A 19,282-nucleotide genomic window follows, 5' to 3' on the forward strand; every position below is an offset into this window, starting at 1 on the left:
TATAGGTAATATCAATTAGTAATTACATATCTTTAATGATGTAATTGAATGCCTTCGTGGAATACTATTTTTTTAAAAAGCTATGTAGATTGCTATGCACTCTCTCATTAATGGATTCTGTCTTAATGGTATATCCAATATAGTTATGGTGACGAGGCATGAGATTAGAGTGTGAATAAGCTATATGCCTGAAAGGGAGGAAAGAGGTGGGTGTTTCTTGGTGACTGCAATATTATATTGGAAAATAAGAAAGCTAAAATCTACTGGAAGGTTTAAGGCAGTTAATAATATAGGGGGGAAAATAATTCAAACCACAAAAAAATGCCACTCCTTGTCCCTGGGAAAAGATGTGATGAATGAGGTATACTGAATAGCAAAAGAGAGAATTCCAATGGAGAGCCAAGAATCTGGAAAGATGGCATGCTCTTTCATTTGACAGACCACCATGATGGAAAGGTAATTTAACATGACACAGAATATTTTAAGAAGGCAGAGATCATGCATGCCTTCTTGGAATGTCTATGCAGTTGTGTTACGTCTGATTTTTCTTTTCTAGACTTGACAGTAAATGAAATATTATCAAAAGAGGGTAAGATGTTAGTAGTTAATTTGTTTAGCTCCTCTTATGTAGAAGGCCCTGGGCTGGGTGCTATATGTGATATAAAGATGAGTAAGATATGGTTCCTGCCCTTAATGGAGTTTATAATTTTATGGAGGAGATAAGACTTTGACACAAGTAACTATGATCAAGGATAGAGTTTAAATGTCACAATATACTCACAAAATAGCTATGAACTGAAAATTACCCAGTTTCTACCCAATGTTAAAATAAGATAATAATTATCTTGACCTTTGTCATTGAATTTTGGGATAAATTAAATGAAATACTTAATTTTCTATACCAGTTAAAGTTCTGTGATCATGTATGTGTATATATGTGTGTGTGTATATACATCTTAAGAGAAATGCTCAGAGAGGATAAGTGGCTTGTCACACAGATAACAAATATGAGGGGCAGCTAGGGAGCACAGTGGAGTCAGGAGGACTTGGGTTCAAATCTGGCCTCAGACTCTTCCTGTATGGCCATGGGCAAGTCACTTAACCCAGTCTGCCTAGCCATTGTCCTTCTGAATTATTAAGACAGAAAATAAGGGCTTAAAAAATAAAATAAAAATTTTTAAATGTCAGAGATGGGATTTGAATCAAGGTCTTTTTGACTAGAAATACAGAATTGTACATTTGATAAGAAGTGACATAAATGAGTCAAGATATGTGGAAGAAACTTTTTAGTCAAAGGAAATATTGGTGGGATTATTCTTTGGGCACTATCAGACAGTATAGACATGGATACTAGCAGACCTGCTTCTACCCCCATCACTCAGTTTAAACTGTTGTCTCTAACACAAATAACCTTTTTTTATCAATCTCAGGAGATCTTTTCAGTCATTCTCTTCTTTGACCTATCTTCAAGCTTTTCCTTTTACTTCACTGTATACTGGTTTCTTTTCTCTGACATCATGGATATCCTCCCACTTTGTCTCCTTTACTGATTCATCCTGAAATGTTGGGTGATTACCCCAAGGTTTGTTGCTTGGTCCTCTTCTCATCTCTTTGTACAGACTCTCTTTTGCAATTCTCTTCATTGCTTAGGTTTCCATTATTGTCACATAGTAGTGACACCTCTACTATGTCACATTTCTTAAATTCCAGCCTTTCTCCAGAGTGCTAGGCTTGTATTCCCCTACTGTTAGTTGGATACTTCCAGCTCACTGTAACACTAGTCCTTAAGATCAACATGCTCCAAATGGAATTTCAGATTTTCAGAACATTGGATTTAGAGTTAGCGGACTAAGATATGAAGGCTGGTTTTGCCACTTAATATCTGTGTAACTTTGACCAAGTCACTGAAGTTATTTTGGTTGCAATTCTCTCATCTCTAAAGCCCAGGAGTTGATCTGAATAACTTCAAAGGTCCCTTGTACATATAAATCTATGAACTTATGATGACACTGCACACAGCCCCCAAATCATAGTCATTTTGACTCTTTCCTAGTTCTTGTATCAAATCAATTCCCAATGCTTACTGATTTTACTTCTCTTTCCCTTGATCTCCACTCATACTGCCACCAAACAGACTCAGACTCCGAGTAGCTCTTGTTTTAATATTTATGATAATCACCAAACTATGTGGATAGCTACGTGGTTCAGTGAATAGAATCCTGGGCTTGGAGTCAGAAGACTCATCTTCTTGAGTTCAAATCTGGCCTTGTACACTACCTGCATGACCCATGGCAAGTCACTTAACCCTGTTTGCCTCAGTTTCCTCATCTATAAAATAAACTGGAGAAGGAAATGGAAAACCACTCCAATATCTTTGCAAAGAAAACCTCAAAAGAGGGTCATGAAGAATCAGACATGACTAGAAAACAACTGAACAATAATACCCAACTTTCCCTGTCTACCTAAATCTTTCATAGCATTCCTCAAGCAATCTTTGTGCATGGTTCTTATCACATTCATTACTTTACTCAAGAATGTACACTCCTAAAGGGAAGAGATTTTTTAAAATTGCTTTTCTTAGTATCCTTGGTGATTAGTACAGTGTTTGATACTTCTAAGTGCTTAGCAAATGTTTGTGGAATGACTAAATGACTCCAGAGTTCTACTCCAGCTTTAACTCATACTTCTTCCATCTATATATACTACATTGCAGCTAAATGGGAATCTCCTGTCATGTTACCTGTCCTTGGTCTACACTCTCTCTTCTATATGCTTTTGCTCATACCATTCCCTATGCCTGGAATGGATTTCCCCCTCAACCTTTTCCTTTAGAAATTCCTCCCTTCTTTCAAATTCAACTCAGATGCCATCACTATCACAAAGGCTTCCCTTACCCTATTATCCCTTTTCAGACTGAAATAGTCTTTTCCTCTCTATTATTTCAGATAAAATTTGAAATTCTCTTTTGTACTTACCAAATTCTACCATTTATTGTAATGCCTTATCTCTTTCTCCCTCCTCCGTATGACTATGAGCAAGACAGAAGTAAAGATTGGACCCATAATTTTTTTGGTATAGGTAACTCCCAGGTGAGGAAACTCCCTTTACCAAAGTAAGTTTGCACCTTCTCTGTAACTCATAATCTTAAAGAGATGCCTAAAACACTGAGATTAAGTGACTTATCCAGGGTCACACAAATAGTAGGTGTCAGGAGCAAAATTTGAATGCAAATCCTCTCGACTTCAAGACTAACTCTCTAATAGACCACCATGTCATGCTGGCTCAGCAGCTGTGTCTCATTTACTTTGTGTGTGCCCAGGAGCTCATAAAATGCCCTACACATGTGCACGCGCACGCGCACACACACACACACACATACACACACACACACACACACACACACACACACACACACGGAAGTGCTTGGCAAGTATAGAAATGAACTGAATAGATGATCTCTTCTAAGTTCAAGTACAACTAATCAGCCCAATTAGAATAAATGATATTTCTAGCACCTTACCAGTCATTCTGCTGTGTTTAGCTAGCTAGATTGTTTTGACTATTTTGAAAGAAATTTAAGTTAGAATGACTCTAGTGGTCCACTGTGGGACAAAAAAACCTATATGATTTAAATTTTTAAAAATAGAAACAAACTTCAGGATAAATGACCAAACTTGGTAATTAAAAAAAATACCTCTAGAATCTCCTTAAATGGCTAAATGTAAAGCAAGGGTATCTCTAAGACAGTAATGTATTCTATATTTGGATCTTGTTCTTTTTCAGAACCTTTTTTTGAAAGTCCTTCAGGTTAAGGGTTAATTTTAAATGAGTTAATGATTGACTTAATCAAATTGATCAAGAACACTAGAGAACTTCAACTTTGTCGTTGTTTTCCAAATCTGTAGAAAGCAGCAAAATGGAGCCAATGGAATGGTTCTCTCTTTTTGAAGGATAATGTTACTTTGAGCACAAGATTTAGGATCCTTAAAAGTAGCATAGGAAGCTTAATTAAATTAGAGCCCATAAAATATTCTGTGGCTGGAGATTACTTTCCAGAACATACTGTCACTAATACTGTTATAGTATGAAAACATTAATATGGCTTCATGATCTGAAGGCAGTGTATGAAATTTATCTTAAAACAATGGATTTTCTTTTCAATGAAATTAGAAGAGTTAAGTTCTAAATGAGTCAGTTTTAAGATGGATGATGTAATGGAAGGAAAAGTGGATTGTGAACTTGGAGTCCTGATTTTTAGCACCAACTCTGTCATTGTTAACTCACCATGGGAACTTGAGCAAGTCATTTAACTTCTCTGGGCCTCAGTTTCCTCACCTGCAAAATGAGGGAGTATGGTCTAGATAATGTCTCTTCTAGTTCTAAGAGTCTATGAATTGAGGAACAAAGCTTTTATTCTTCCAAATCATTTGGAAACTTGGAAAGAAATACTGTAATAAAAGGAAAGAGGAAGGGAGGAAGAAAGGGGGAGTGGAAGAGAGAGGAGAGAGAGAAAGGGAGATTAGAGGAGTACAGAGAGAGGTGGGAGGAGGGAGAGAATGGGGAGAAGAAGAGGAGGAGGAGGAGAGCAAGAGAGAGAGATCCTAGAAGAAAAGGGAGAAAGGGAAAGATCACAAGGAAATCTGTGAAAGTGAGAACATGGAATAGGCAATCTTGGGTTGACTTACTTATAGTCCTGAATTAGTTACTTAAACTCTCTATTCTTCAGTCTTATCATCTAACAATTGGGGATAATAATTTTTCTATCATAGTGAACTATCGTGCAAAAAATATTTGTGAACTTTAAAATATCATATAAATGTGAACAGCAATTATTATTATACATACCAGGCTAAAGGCAATATTAATGGAAAAATTATTTGACTCCTATCACATACTAGGAAAGTTCACCAACTGCTATACCTTCTAATCTAGTTTAAAGAAATAGTGGCTTAAACATTTATCTTTTCTCTTACTCTTTTTAGGCTATCTGCCTGATTGAAATCAAGAGCTCCTAGAAATACATTTGTATAGGAACAAGGTTCAGAGAAGCATACAAATTTCTGAATGCTTAAGGCCTTTTGCGGCTTATTTTTTTTCTTTAATCTCTAGCCTGATGATTCACCTGGAAGCTAGAATGATGTTTGAAATAAATCATATGGCAGAAGGTTTAGGATATAAAAACAGTAGTGTACAACCTAAGAAAGAATTTGACTAGTGATTGACTTAACCCCTAGGCTTTCAGCTCATTTTGAATAAAGAAGACCTAAGGAAGTTAGTGGAGTAGATACATGAGTCCCAATAGTATATGATCAAAGGAATTTTCAAATTAGTATTTTAAAGGAAGTCATACATGGAATTCATAAGCTTTCTTTGTGATAATTAACATTTTTGGTGCCAGAATGTTGCAAAAACCAATCCTTTAGCAGAGTTTTCTTTTTCTTTTTTTTTTTGCACTCAGAAAAAGAAACTAAGAAGTCATAGATTTCAAAAATTAAAGATTATGTTGCTCTCTTAAGGATGATTAAAGTAAATTCACTGTGAACAAGGACCAAGTAGAATGAGAGAGACAGCTGGGGACAAAAGGTAATGATAGATTAGTTTTCAACAAATAAACTTTAACTTAAATTTTCCAAAATGGTTTGTCCTAAAGACCAAATGAAATATCTCAAACGCTCTTTCAGTATATCATAAAATGAACTCAGATCTCCTAGCTACCATAAACCTCACAAAATCAGCAATAATGATGACTGAATGTGAACCAAAGCAGCAATAGGCATCTCTGAATGCTTTTTTGGTTAATTTTAGTAATAGAATGATGATAACTAAGGAAACTAACAACAGGTTTGCATCTTCTAGGAAAACAAATTCAACAGTACAAAGATAAAAGTACATAGGATTCTGAGAATGTATCATAATTTCCTCCTTACTCCTTTTAAAAGAAAACATTTTAAATGTTAATCTATGAATTCAGTCAAAGCATCATAGTAATGACAAATTTAGAGTTAATACTTATCTGAATGTTTATTTTATTAACTTTACTTGTTGCTAGCCCTAGCATCTTAGAGACTTAGTTTCCATTAATAGGAATTTCTCAGGAATCTTTTTTATGAATGATAAACATATTACTATCAATTATCAATCACAAATCCAAAATTTGGATATTCAATGAAAAAAGAAAATTGGCTAAATTTCTAAATATTGTTTTTAAATTTTTTTTTTTATAAAAACCCTTACCTTCCATCTTGGAATCAATACTGTGTATTGCTTCCAAGACAGAAGAGTGGTAAGGGCTAGGTAATAGGGGTTAAGTAACTTGCCCAGGGTCATACAGCTGAGAAGTGTCTGAGGCCAAATTTGAACCTAGGACCTCCCGTCTCTAGGCCTGGCTCTCAATCCACTGAGCTACCCAGCTGCCCCCTAAATTTCTAATTATTGATAGAAAAATGTGTAACAATCTTCATTTTGTTGGAAACCAAGATTCAGAAATAAGAAACATTTATTCTTTGTTGGGTCAAGAGAACAACAAAGACAAGCCCAAAATCCAGAAAGATGAAAAACTAACAACAGGCTTGTTATTGACTAATTATAATTGATGAATTACTGTCCTGTTGATAAGTCTACTTCTAAGTATCACAAAAGAGCAAACTTTTATTTTTGTTTTGTTTTGTTTAAATACAGTTTGTTTTGAAAACAACTTTGCCTTCATCTTTTACTTGTCAGCTTTTTGGCTTTTAATTTCATTAAGACTATTGACCATGGAGTCAGCCTATGCTGTGAGAGTCAGCTCTATCTTACTACATATGAAGGACAGATTGAGAAGACCTTTACAGAAGCTGTGCTGTAAAAGGTAATGTTTGTACATGGTTGCATTAAAATCATTCAGACACAGATAAGTGTCTTTGCTACTGCTTCTGCTAAACAGTGAAATTTAAATTGTGAAATATTAAATGGATTTTTCATAACCAAACATACTTAAAATATTAAAAGTTAGTTTAATTTTTAATCTAAAAGTGTTAATATTTATTAGGTTCTACAATATTTAGATATTGACAAAATATTTATGAATGAGATACAAAGATGGGAAAATTTAGGTACAATATATTCTATGGTTATTAACTCTAATTTAAAATTAAACTTTTAATAATATTTTTTCTTCCCCTTACTTAATATTCTTACTTTCCCCCCAAATAATTCTAGTTGTTTGGTAAATACTTTACTTAGAAGACCCAAATTTAGACCTTTTATTGAAAATGAAAATCTTATGATTCTCTCTCTCATTTGGTTGTGTGATTCCCTGCTCTGTCTACTCAGGGAATTCTCCACCTATTCAGTTAGAGTTTGGGACACAGGAAAAATAACAGTTGGTCAAGCTAAAAGAATGCTACTTTAAAAATGGGATTCTATAGGTTTTCTTCCAGTCCAAACTGTTTACATTTAGACTCAAACTCAAAACTCCATTTCCTTCTCTGTTAATTTCATGAAAGCCATCTCCCATGACAAATGTATTCTCTCCTTATCATCTTTGTCTTCCACCAGTCTTCTATCACTTTTGGTGCCATCTTGAAGTCATTCTTCCCTGATCCTCCCAAGTTTTTTTTTGGTGCTCACTTCATCTTTTCCTTGTATTATATTTGCTTTTATGTAAATGGTACCCTTATCCAACCTGCCACCTCCAACCCAGTAGCATGTAAACTTCTTGAAGAGAGGGATTGCTGTTCATTATATATTTATATCCTCAACACCTAGCACAAAGATTTGTATATAATAGGCACTTACTAAATTGAATTGTTTACTGAATTGAATTCCAGTTCTGCTAACTTTAGTTATGTTATAAGCTACTTAACTTTACTATGTTTCCATTTTCCTATTTACCAAATAAGGGATTGGGCTACAGACACACATCTTCCTCTAAGGTTCTATTCTTATCTAGACTCCTAAAAAAGAAGGAAAAGCATACTTGTCCCAATTGGCATAGACTTCTGGACTAGAAAGGTAGCATGGAATCAGGAGACGAGCTCTAATTCTGACTACATTGAACAATTGTATGACTACTTGGTCAAATAAGTGTGGTGTGATGGAAAAAAAACCCTTCAATTCCAAGTCAGAAGGACTGGCACCCTGATTCCTACCTCTCTGAGACTCAGTTTCCTCATCTATCAAAAGTAGATAATAATGTTTTTCATACTTCCTTTACGGGGATGTTGTGAGACAAGCACTTTGTAAACTTTGAAGTTCAATATAGATTTAAGGTATTATTAAAATATTTCTTAATTAAAGAAAACATTTACATAGGGCTTTAGGATTTGAAAAAGACTATATATAATTTGATCCTCACAACAAACCTGACAAGTCTGGATGCCTGATATGATTATTCCCGTCTTATAGATAAGAAAACTGAACTTCAGAGGTTGGGTGAATTGCCATTGGTCAAGCACATAAAATGTTATAAACCACTCCCCTACTCTCTAGTTTTTCTTTTAATCTTATCTCTGAGTCAATTGTACCTAGCACATAGTTTTGCATGTAGAAGGTGTTTAAATAAATGCTTATTGGATTAGACTGGACAGGAAGCAGGATTTAGACCTATATCTTTCTTGACTCCAAGTCTAGTTCTTTTTCCAGTATATTATAGACCTTTCTAGACTTTGGGTATAGGATGAGATTTTAATAAGATGATACCCAAGTTCCCTTCCAGCTTTAAGTCTCTATGATTCTGTGACCAAACTCTCACCAAAGCTATACTTACAGGTATACTCTCCCCTAGCCAAATTCTGATTCATCCTAAATCAATTATCTTTTTCACTTGATTCAGCCTGGAAAAGCACAGGATCACCAATGCAAAAAGAACCTATGAATATGGTGAACAATCATCTCCCCACATTAAAAGTCACTAAAACTTCTCCCTTAATTTTGCCCACACCTTTAGAGATATGCTGTTTTGTGGGCATGTTCGTAAAATTTTAGAATCACAAAACTTGAGAGTTGGAAGGGACATCAGTGGTCATTTGTCCAACCCATACCCAAACAAGAATTCCCTCTACAACATACCCGACAAGTGGCCATCCAGCCTTTGCTTGAAGACCTCCAATGAGAGGAAACACACCACCTCCCGTGGCAGCCCATTCCACTTTTGGATAGCTCCAATTGTTAGCAAGTTCTTCCTTATTTTGTACCATTTCCCAAAGTTAGGAGTGCATGAATTAGGGATGAAGTAATACATTTTAAGGATTTTTATTTTAGTTTTCTATCCAAAGATAATTTCATTATCTCCTTTAGAATATAACTTTCATGTACATACTATGCATCCCTTTACCCTTCCTCTTTTAGGATTTGTGGATGGTACAAGTGTGGTTTCCTTAGCTTCAGGTCATACATGGAACCTGTCTATTGGCTGTGCTTACACACTTCCCAAATATTTGGCAAACAACAGCAGCAATAGCTGGTTGTTTAGTGGGGTATTGATGAAGCAGACAACTGGTTCATTGGCTTATTTTCTAGCAGATGTTTTAGTAGAATGTAGTCACAGTGTAAGAATACCAAGATTCTTCTGATACCTAATCTTCTGATTGCCATATCTTCTCATAGAGCTACCCACTAAGCTATTCTCTGACATAACTTGTGAATTCAGCTTCCAGATAAGTCAAAAGAGGTGAAGACAAATGCATTCATATTTACACACACGATCCAATAAACAGGCAAAGAAAAAAAGTCCAACTGAGCTAGGCAAAGGCATTATTTCTTCCTTGTTGAAAGTATCAGCATATGCTACATCTTATGTCGCACAAGTGTACTCATTAAATATTATGAAATGTACAGCATGCAGTGAAGCTCTAACTAGCTAGTTAAAGTCATTCATACCTGTGTGTTCATATTTATGTCGCAGAAGGGAACTGCTTTTCTGGAATGTCTTGTCACATAAGTCACATGCATACATGCCACTCTCTGTCTTCTTGATCTTCTTTCGGGACAGACAGGAGTCGGAATCTGTCATGTCATCTAGGCCTGACATGTAGTCTTGTGTTCCATCAAGCAATTCTCCCTATGATGGAATCAAATAGTTTATCTAACACATTCTATTTCTTTTGCCCTAATTTTCCACAAACTCTGGACCCTCACAATGTGACATCTGGAATTTTTAAAAAACAATACTTACAAATTGATCTAAGTTATTTTATTTTTAATGACAGGCTTCAAATTTTACATCATTCTATTATTATACCTCAGATTTGAATGATATGGGAAACATTTCTGTCCTGGAGAGCATATATCACTTTCATTTGGGGGGGGGGGCAAGATAGTATACAGTAAACTACCTAGGTTAAAAATGGAATATTTATAAAAATTTTTTAAAATTATTTCATGAAATAAGTATACCCAAGAATGAAAAACCTGAATTTGTTTATTTTTCAATGGCCTAACTTTAGAGATAACTGTAGCTATAGAAAACCATTTTAATTGAATTTTATATTTAGGTACAAAATGTTATTATTATGCAATCTATTTAAATGTATGTCTACTGACTAAAGGCCTCAAGCTATATTTTTATATTTAATTTTGTAATTTGAAATAGGGAATATTAATAACACTTTTTATCAATGTTCTATCTATGTTAAAACAGCCTTCAGCATTAAGCAATAATGAATGTGGATCAGTAAATTATTAAATTTCTTGATATTTATTTTGTCTTGATCCTAAGGAGTGCAAACTTGCATGATAACATACATTTCCATTTGCTATCACACAGTTCAGTTTTCTTAGACTACGTCTGCACTAATTAATATTAGAGAAGATTAAATAGGCTTAAATACATTTACAAAGAGGGCAGATGTACTGTAAATTGGAATACTGGAACAGCTGTTCTGGAGGTGCAGTGCTATTTGTGCTCCTATTGTGCAGGCAGGGATTACTCTCCATAATGTTCAAATGTACCTGATTTTTACATTTGAAACTGTAAAACATTTACTAGACAGTAAAATTACTAAGGGAACTTAATAAGACATAAGGGAATGTCTTAAAGTATCTTAAAAATTATTCCTCAAAATCACTCACTTCACTAAACTAATGTTATACACACACATATGCACACATACACACAGAGCACATATATCTGTTCTTACACATTGTGAACATCTGTAAAGGTATGTGACTGCTGTGGACTATAATTTTTGGCATATACATAAGGTCTACCAAATGCTGTTAGCGATATATAAAATTCTAATGGCTGACAAATACAATATAAATAAACCTCAAAAAATAAATGTTAAGTTTTTCCAAATGTCCTTTTATCTTTTTTCTTCTTCTTGTTTTTTTTTAGCAAATGTGCTTACATAGTACCGTATTCCAGTGTTAAAATCCATTTATTTTTCTAGCCCACTCAGTTTTTCAAGTTCAAGTTAAAATAAACCCTTCTATTTCTGCTAAAAATACATTTGATTTTTTCCCCCAAGATTATTTTTTTCCTAGGAGAACATAATCTAGTCAATTTTCAGCCGTTTGCTTCCTGGCAGAAAGACAGCCAAAGATGTCCCATACCTGAAATCCTTGTTTCCGTTGGTACTTTCTCCTTTGCTGCATGTCAGCAAAAGTAGCTGCTCCAGTTGGGTAAGTATAGGCCATATGTGGTAGGAAGCTCATCTGATCTAGTCCTGGGTATGGTCGCAGCCCTGGAATACTGGTCTGCACTGGTGGCATAAATGTGGCAGGGGGAAATGCGCTTTGCGGTGGGAGGGTCGTGTATAAAGGTTTGGCACTAAATGGGTTCATACTGAATACTGGATTAGTGCTTTTATTATCCAAGTTATTTGAATTTGAAAACTCCTTCTTGATAAAAGTCAAGTTTAGAGGTTCATCTGAATTTTCAGACGATAAAGAAACACTGTTATGGTCTAAATTGATGCTACTAGCTTTCGTTTTGTTCTTTGTGGCTATAATACTTTTGGGTTCCTTCATTTGTTTTGGTAATGACAAGTCCAAAGGCTCAGCCTGGAGCTCCTCAGAGGAGAAACTGTTTGGAGTGTACGAACTACTATGGGAGTTTTTAGAAGATGTGGAGGAAAGATTTAAAGGAGAAGGAGTATTACTCCTTGAGTGGTCCAATTTATCAACGACTGGTTTAATATTGGTAAAGTGGGTAGGTTTTGTTAGCCTGAGAGGAGTATCACAATTAGTAACACTGTTGTGGAGTTCAGCTATAGATGGTGATGTTATGGAGTCCATAGGCTTTACAGGAGACCTGGCTGATAAAGAGTCTTTAGTGGGTGTGTTGTTGGTGGCAGCCAGCGCCACCTTGGCACTGGTCCTTTCCAGTGATGGTGACCTGGAATTTGAATACTGGTACACTTTTCTTTGTTCGAACCATTCCTTCACAAATTCCTGAGGAAGGCCAACAGCAATGGAAATTTTCAGTAGTTCATCAGAGTTAGGTTCCATATTCATAGCATAATATGCTTTAAGTACAGACATGTGGTCCTTGTATGGGTTGATAGGGCTAGTCATTCCTTTCTCAGAAAGTACTGATGACAGCAGAAGAGCTTTATTATCAACAAACATTTCAGATTTGTTGGGAACTATGCTTTCATGAGGTTGAAGGACTGCCTTGATTTCTTCATTCATTTTGCAAAGGTAACGCTCATGCTGGTGTAAGGGAATGGGACCAGGAAAACTTTCTTTACAGAACTGGCATGAAAACGGAGTGGATATGTTATGGTTCTCAATCATTTTATCTTCTGTAACCAAGTCTATTAAAGTACGCAACTTCTCCTTCTTAATATTACTGAGCGGCCTCCTCGAGTCAGTAGTTAAGCTCTGGAGGCAAGCTTTGGCTTCGTTAACTTTCTCTAAAGTATAGTCAATAATACTTTTAGTGGCACCATTATGACTCACGACGGGAAGCCCCACAGGTGGAATATTAGGAGAAGTAACTCCTTGTTCCTCAGTTTGAGAGCACGGATCCTTCATGTGATAACCCTTTAGCTTTGAGATTTCTTCAGCCTTGCAGTCCATTTTTTGCCTGGAAACTGTGTTGTCCACAATCTGTAGAACCTTCTGTACCTCGCTTAAATTACTACCTATTGTAGGAAACCCAAGTAATGGGGCTTCCATCCCTACACCTAAGTGCTGCATTGGACTTTGAGCAGAGGGATGAACTCCTAATGGGCTGGTTGCTCCAAGTCCACCATTCATAAAAGGACTAGCGCTACTAAACCCATGTGTGGCCATAAGAACTTTATAGTCATTGAAATCTAGTGGTTCTGTTTTAATTTTAAGTAAGCCTGTTTGTTCAGGCATACTAAGTGGTTTTCCATTCTCCAATTTGTTTCTCAGCTGTGAAATGGCTGAATTAGTTGGAGAGGAAGAAACAGAGTTAGGAGAAGAACCCGTCTTGATATTGTTTCTCATTCGACCATTTACAGAGATTAAACCAATGCATTTCTTGCTGCTGATGTGCGAACTGTAGGAGCCAGAGTGTGAGAAACGTTTCTTGCAATTTGGGCACTCATATGGTTTTTCACCTAAAATGATAATTAAAACAAACATTATACTATCTTGTGATAGATAACAATCTTCTTCAGCTACCAGGGTACCACCCCCAAGTGATTCAGTGGAAAGGGCAAAAGGGATGCTATTCTAGGTTCTAAGGGTTTAAGTCAGAATTATTTGACCATAACTGTTTCCTAGGCTTTATCTCCACTGAGTTGACATAGTTCAAGATGTTAGCCGTGCAAGGTGAACAGCTATCTATTCTGCTCTCAGGAAAGATTCCGAATCTCGCCTTGCCATCGGCAGCCTCCCATTTTAACAGTGCATCAGATTAATGTGTAGTCAATAGCACAATAAAGATGTCACACTATTTAAAGGGGAGTGAAGCCATGGCTTTAATCAACTTTGTAGAGATTCCATTGATTCCACCAATCCTACAAGTCCTTTGAATGGCTTCCAATTTGGTAATAAAATGCTTGGCAGAGCTATCAGACTTGTTCTGGGGTGGAAATCTAAATGGTAGGTTTCTCTTTTTCTCAAACACAGATCCCAGAATTGAAGTAGCATTTAGAAATCTCTGCCCAAATTTTCTAACAAAATTCTTAGTTCATATGATTATGTAGGACCATCCTACATCTTTCTTAGTTATAAAAATATAAACCACATTGAATATCTCTACCTTCCCTCTCCTTTTGAAATTGAACCTTTTTAGACCCAAAGATTATTCAATATAAGGAAGGGTTCAAGGGAGGAGGGGGGACCCATGCAGATTTCTTTGGGCTTTGGGAACAAAGCAAAGCATTTATAATTTTTAATAAGTGTTAGTATTACAAATCTTTTCACAAGACAGTGCTATTAATGGTAGGACAAATCTCATGAGGATGAGTCAGGCACACATAATTTATGAAATACCTTAGTAGCTCTAAAAAGCTACAAACAGAACTGTGTAAATTTTAAACAATCTTTAAAACTCAGCTAATTAAATAGAATGCAAATGGGAGCACCAGCACCTCTGCTACTCACCACTGTGAATTCGCAGGTGTTCCTTCAGATGATGCTTATATTTGAAGGCCTTGCCACACTCTGTGCACTTGAACTTGCGATTACCTGCTCCTTGGGTCAGCATTTGATGCTATGAGAGGAAAAGAGGCAGCTATGAGGCATATGCAGAGGAACAAAAACATTTTGGTAGAATATAAAGAACACCTCTTTTTTCAGGCAGGCCAAAAGGTCTGTGTACACATTCATTTCTTTGCCCAGTCTTTCAGTATTGCCATAAAAGTTTTAATGTTTGCAGTAAACTGAAACAAATAAAAAAATTGCTTTAGTACAAGTATCCAATATTTGCTTCAGAATTATTTTTGAACTCCCTTCTCCAAAATGTCTCTTTAAGTTGTCCTGAGATGAGAGGAAATTATTTATATAAATGTTTGTAGCTCTTCATGTTCACTGCAAAATTAAAAACTTGGGAATTCCCTACTCGAATGCACCAGAGACTCACAAGGGGGAAATAAACTGTTTTCCTGAAAACTCTTAAGTTATCCTGAAAATGTAAAACCACAATAATTAAAATATCTTTACAAGTCTAGAGAGTATCATCCTATGCTGTGGCAATTGTGAATTTAAAGAAGTAAAAACACTTGATCATAAATGCTTCATCATGCAGTAAACATACTTAAGCATCCTTTTCAGTTTTAAATGTCAACTTTTTTATCAAGGTATTGCTTATCAGACTTCATCATAACATGTAGGAGGCAACATCCCAGGTGAGAACTTCTTGAGCGGATTTAACATAAACAGCAATAATTTCAGATAGTTTTCATTTTTTTGATCAATTTTTACTTTTTGTTTTGGCGCTAAGGAATTGGGGAGCAATCCAGAAAAAAGTTTGCTAGAAAGACAGACTAAAAGCAGTGAAGATATAATCAAACACAGCTGACCTTTTTGAACAAGAGAGAAAAGTGCTGTGACTTTGAATTCTGAAAAAAAAAAAAGGATTCAGTCATCCACTCTGGATGCTCAAGGTAGGAGGTCAGCCTTTTTTGAGCAGCAATGACACAAAAGCCTTTTGCAAAAAGACAGCACAGAAACGGTATGACAACTGGTAGGGTGTGCTGAATCTTCCCACATTCCTAGTGAGACAGATGGTGTTACATGGGACACAGGGAGGTTTGTTCAAACAGCAGCAACCTTCAAAGATCAAGCAGAGCCCAGCCCGCCGAGCGCCATTGAGGGACCAGCGCTCATATGTTGCTGAGTTGCATAAACAAACAGCAACAGCTGCTTTGTCTCCCCCCACAGCCCTCAGAGGACTACTATAAACTTTAGTTGTGCCACTGTTAATATGATACAATCATTTTAATTTACTAATTGTAAATGCCATGAGCAAATGAGGGGACTTTTCAACACCAAAGCTACCATTCATAATGCGCCAACACAATCACACTTCTGCATATGAAATTTCAGACAGTTATGATAGATAAATATCTAGGCGGTTTTTTCTTCAGCATTTTAGTGAAATTAAGCAAAGGAAAAATATGTGTTACATAAGTGTAAATATGCAAGCATTTCTCCATATTGGAACTTTGGAAAGCAGTTCACGTAACAAACCCTATCAGATGCAGTTAAAACTGGATGATTTACATCCCCTGTCCACTTTAAATGGTAAAGTTCCAAATGGAAGTATGAGCAGCATTACTTGGGGTCTGTTTTCCTAACCGATTTTCCTCATTGTAAAAGGTGAAGGCAATGAAATCAAACAAAATATAAAAATGTTTTTTTTTTTAATACATCAAAGTAAAAAAGATTCTGAATGTGGTATACATACAATGTAACTTCATCTATTCCTAGCCATCTATTTGGACTTAAGGCACAGCATTTCCGTTTCCACTCTAACACTTCATATGATCAATTTGCAGATATAATTCTCTGAGGATGCTGGAAATAGCAACTTTGCTAAAACATTTAAGGAGCATTGTAAAACAGTCCCATTGAATCTCTTTATGAATTTAAGCAAGCTGTAGTTACCTGTTCAAGCTACAGAGTTGTCTTTTTCTTTAAAGAACCAAGGAAACAATGAACTGCATAAGCTAGTGCCATTTTAACACTCTGGTGTGTATACATACACACACATAGACTTAGGAAGAATCCTTTTGATTTGCATCAGCTACACTGGATATATGCATAGTTTAATCATATATATGTACATTTCCAATTTTCCTCAAAACATTCTATTGGATTTTATAAACTAGCAGGGGCAAGCAAAAATACTCTAACTGACTGAAGATGTTATATGGCAAAGGAAAGAAATAAACTCATTTTTTACCAAGACTTTGGAATCCCATATGCAAAAATTGCAAAGTAAAAGTAGGTGAAAAATGGAATTAAAATTGCTGAGATGTTTAATAATGTATAATTAAAATGCTACAGTTTCATTCACTTTTTGAGGAACATAAAAATGAAACTAAAGTCAAGTTAAAGTGCAAATAAAATTTCTAAATTAGAAATTAACACACTCATTCGATCGTGAACATAGGACTATTAAATCATATTAGAAGAGACCATCAAAAAATCATTTAGACCTCAATTAAAGCTATTACCATTAAAAGATCTGCATCTTCAAAATGCCATGAAAAATTAATAATGATTGCCAATCAAAGCAATATCGTTTCTCTAAGGGGTTATTATAGAAAGAAATCACTTAAAACCAACCCCCCACCTGATCTGTCCCCGGCTTGTGCGTCACCATATGCCGCTCGAGCTGGGTGCGGTAGGCAAATGTGTAGCTACAAAGAGGGCAAGAAAAGTTCTCCTCGTTCTTCTCATGGCGGTATTTGATGTGCTCCTTCAGTGATGTCAAGCGCTTGTAGCCCCGGTCGCAGTAGGGGCAGGTCAGCAGTTGGGCAAAAGCATCTGGAGTTCCAGGTGGCAGGTCTGTAGCCGAGAGACAGGAGAGAGAGAAGCAGGCCAAAAGGTCAGTAAATCAATGGCAGCTAATGGGCTTATTGCCCGGGATGGTATGACAGGAATCACTGCAATCTGCTACACCAGAGTGCCATCATTTCAGACTGGTCTCAACACACACCAGTCCCCTCACACACCCAGGACAAACTTGTCGGAATCATTTCATACTGTGCTAGAAAATTAATTAATGACTTGAGCTTTTCGGGGGTGGGGTGGGGGGAGAGGGATGTAAATAGCTGGAAAAATGAAGAAATGTTCTTCAGGTGACGAGCACTTTGATTTATTCTTTAGTCAAGTAATGTTATGGACCTGACTGCTTGAGGAACCTTTGCAATTGCTTGACAAAGTGTTCTGGTAATGGAGGCCAGTGCTTCTAAATTTCTTCTTCAGAAGTAAAATCCCTCAGAAAGATAAGGATATTCTTGGATATTTCTCTCTTAGAAATAAGCTTTGATTGTTCCCCTTCTTTGCTGGATGTACAAAATGACACAAATTTGCTGACAAAAAAAATCACAATACACTAAAATTACAGTTCCAATCTTTGCTCATGAAATTCCATGCTTCTGCAGCTGTTCTTCAAATTTTAAGGTAAACACCCAGGCATGTAGTGCATTTGTAATTGCAACAGCTGCAAGGGGTCAATATAGTGGCTAAAAATGAATTACAGTCTCACCATTTTCTTCTTGCCCATTGGCCTCTGGAGTGCCAAGGCGAGACAGTTCCTCAGGGGCTTCTGGGTAAATAATGGCTGTGTCACTGCGCTGTAGGTACTCTGCGATGCTAACCGCATGGCCATCCCCTTCATCCAGTTTCCTTTTGGCAAAATATTCCTCAAAGTCCGACGTGCAATTTGCATTCTTAACTGAAATCATAAAGGAAAAAGAAATGGTTTTTCAGGGTTTTCTTCCAGAGAGCTTGAGCCAGTTGATGTCACTGTTTTCAAGAAATGCTGATTCACAATGGAACTACAAATACATGGTTTATTTGCAAGAAGTGAACCAGATGACCAATTATTGATTGAACATTGCCCTGTTATGGGCCACGTCATGTGCTAGATTAAAAAACTAAATGGCATTTTTCTTTAAACTAAATGATGACATTGTCTTTATTTCTTCCTGGAAAATTCATCTCTGGGTAATTTACAAAGGGAAAATACATTATTTCAAAAATGTCACTCAGTAAAATTTTACAAATAGAACCACATGTTTCTAGATCTTGACTGTTAGAAAATACAAGCCCAAAGCTACTTTTATAGTTTGCTATAAGTTTTCTTTCTTTTTAAAAAAGGTATATCTAATTTTTATTGCCCACCAAACATAACATGGTCCTAACCACAAAGACATCCTGTTTCTAAAAATATGCTTTTATTCCTTCTGTCTTCTGAATATCACATACAGGAACGAGTACAGAGTCTAAGATGTAGAGAGATAGGAATGTCCTTTTTAAAAATGCATGACTGTTGAAAAATTATAGAAAAGAGAATTCATGATCTTTAAAAGTTATACTAGTAATTCTTAATATTTTAACAATGCTGAAAATTATATCAGATTAAGCCTACTGCTGGTAGAAAGGGAATAAAAATTAGCAGAAAAAACAAGGAGTTGTAATGTGATTTCCCAATGACTGAGACTTAAAAATGTGTGCCTTTCCCTCTAAAATAAATGAAAGTTATAAAACAGTTTTAGTGACTTGTCACAAGTCTTTGTATTTTTAAAACCTCTAAACATATTTTTAAAATAAGCTGTGACTTTAACATACAAAATAAATTGTTTATGAGAAAGAGAAAGAGAGAGAGAGAATGACAGAGAAAGAGAGAGACTATAAATGTTACTCTCTAGCT

At 35.9% G+C, this 19,282-nt stretch overlaps 1 protein-coding gene across 2 annotated transcripts in view; it reads right to left on the reverse strand.

Moving 5' to 3' along the window:
* ZEB2 (zinc finger E-box binding homeobox 2) overlaps window positions 1-19,282 on the reverse strand; it is a 45,071-nt gene that overhangs the window by 6,769 nt on the left and 19,020 nt on the right. The window contains exons 3-7 of one of the 2 annotated variants that reach the window (XR_008911187.1): window positions 18,116-18,304; window positions 17,198-17,412; window positions 14,503-14,611; window positions 11,533-13,511; window positions 4,285-10,039 (exon numbers count right to left, since the gene is read on the reverse strand). Coding sequence is in view for 1 of the 2 variants with exons in the window: in XM_007494126.3 (XP_007494188.2) it covers window positions 9,859-10,039; window positions 11,533-13,511; window positions 14,503-14,611; window positions 17,198-17,412; window positions 18,116-18,304 (2,673 nt within the window). In the remaining variant the exon portion in view is untranslated. The remainder of the gene's footprint in view (window positions 1-4,284; window positions 10,040-11,532; window positions 13,512-14,502; window positions 14,612-17,197; window positions 17,413-18,115; window positions 18,305-19,282) is intronic. The other variant, XM_007494126.3, reaches the window with a different exon arrangement.

This window comes from Monodelphis domestica, chromosome 4 (genome assembly GCF_027887165.1).
Source record: "Monodelphis domestica isolate mMonDom1 chromosome 4, mMonDom1.pri, whole genome shotgun sequence".
NCBI classification, from domain to species: Eukaryota; Metazoa; Chordata; class Mammalia; order Didelphimorphia; family Didelphidae; genus Monodelphis; species Monodelphis domestica.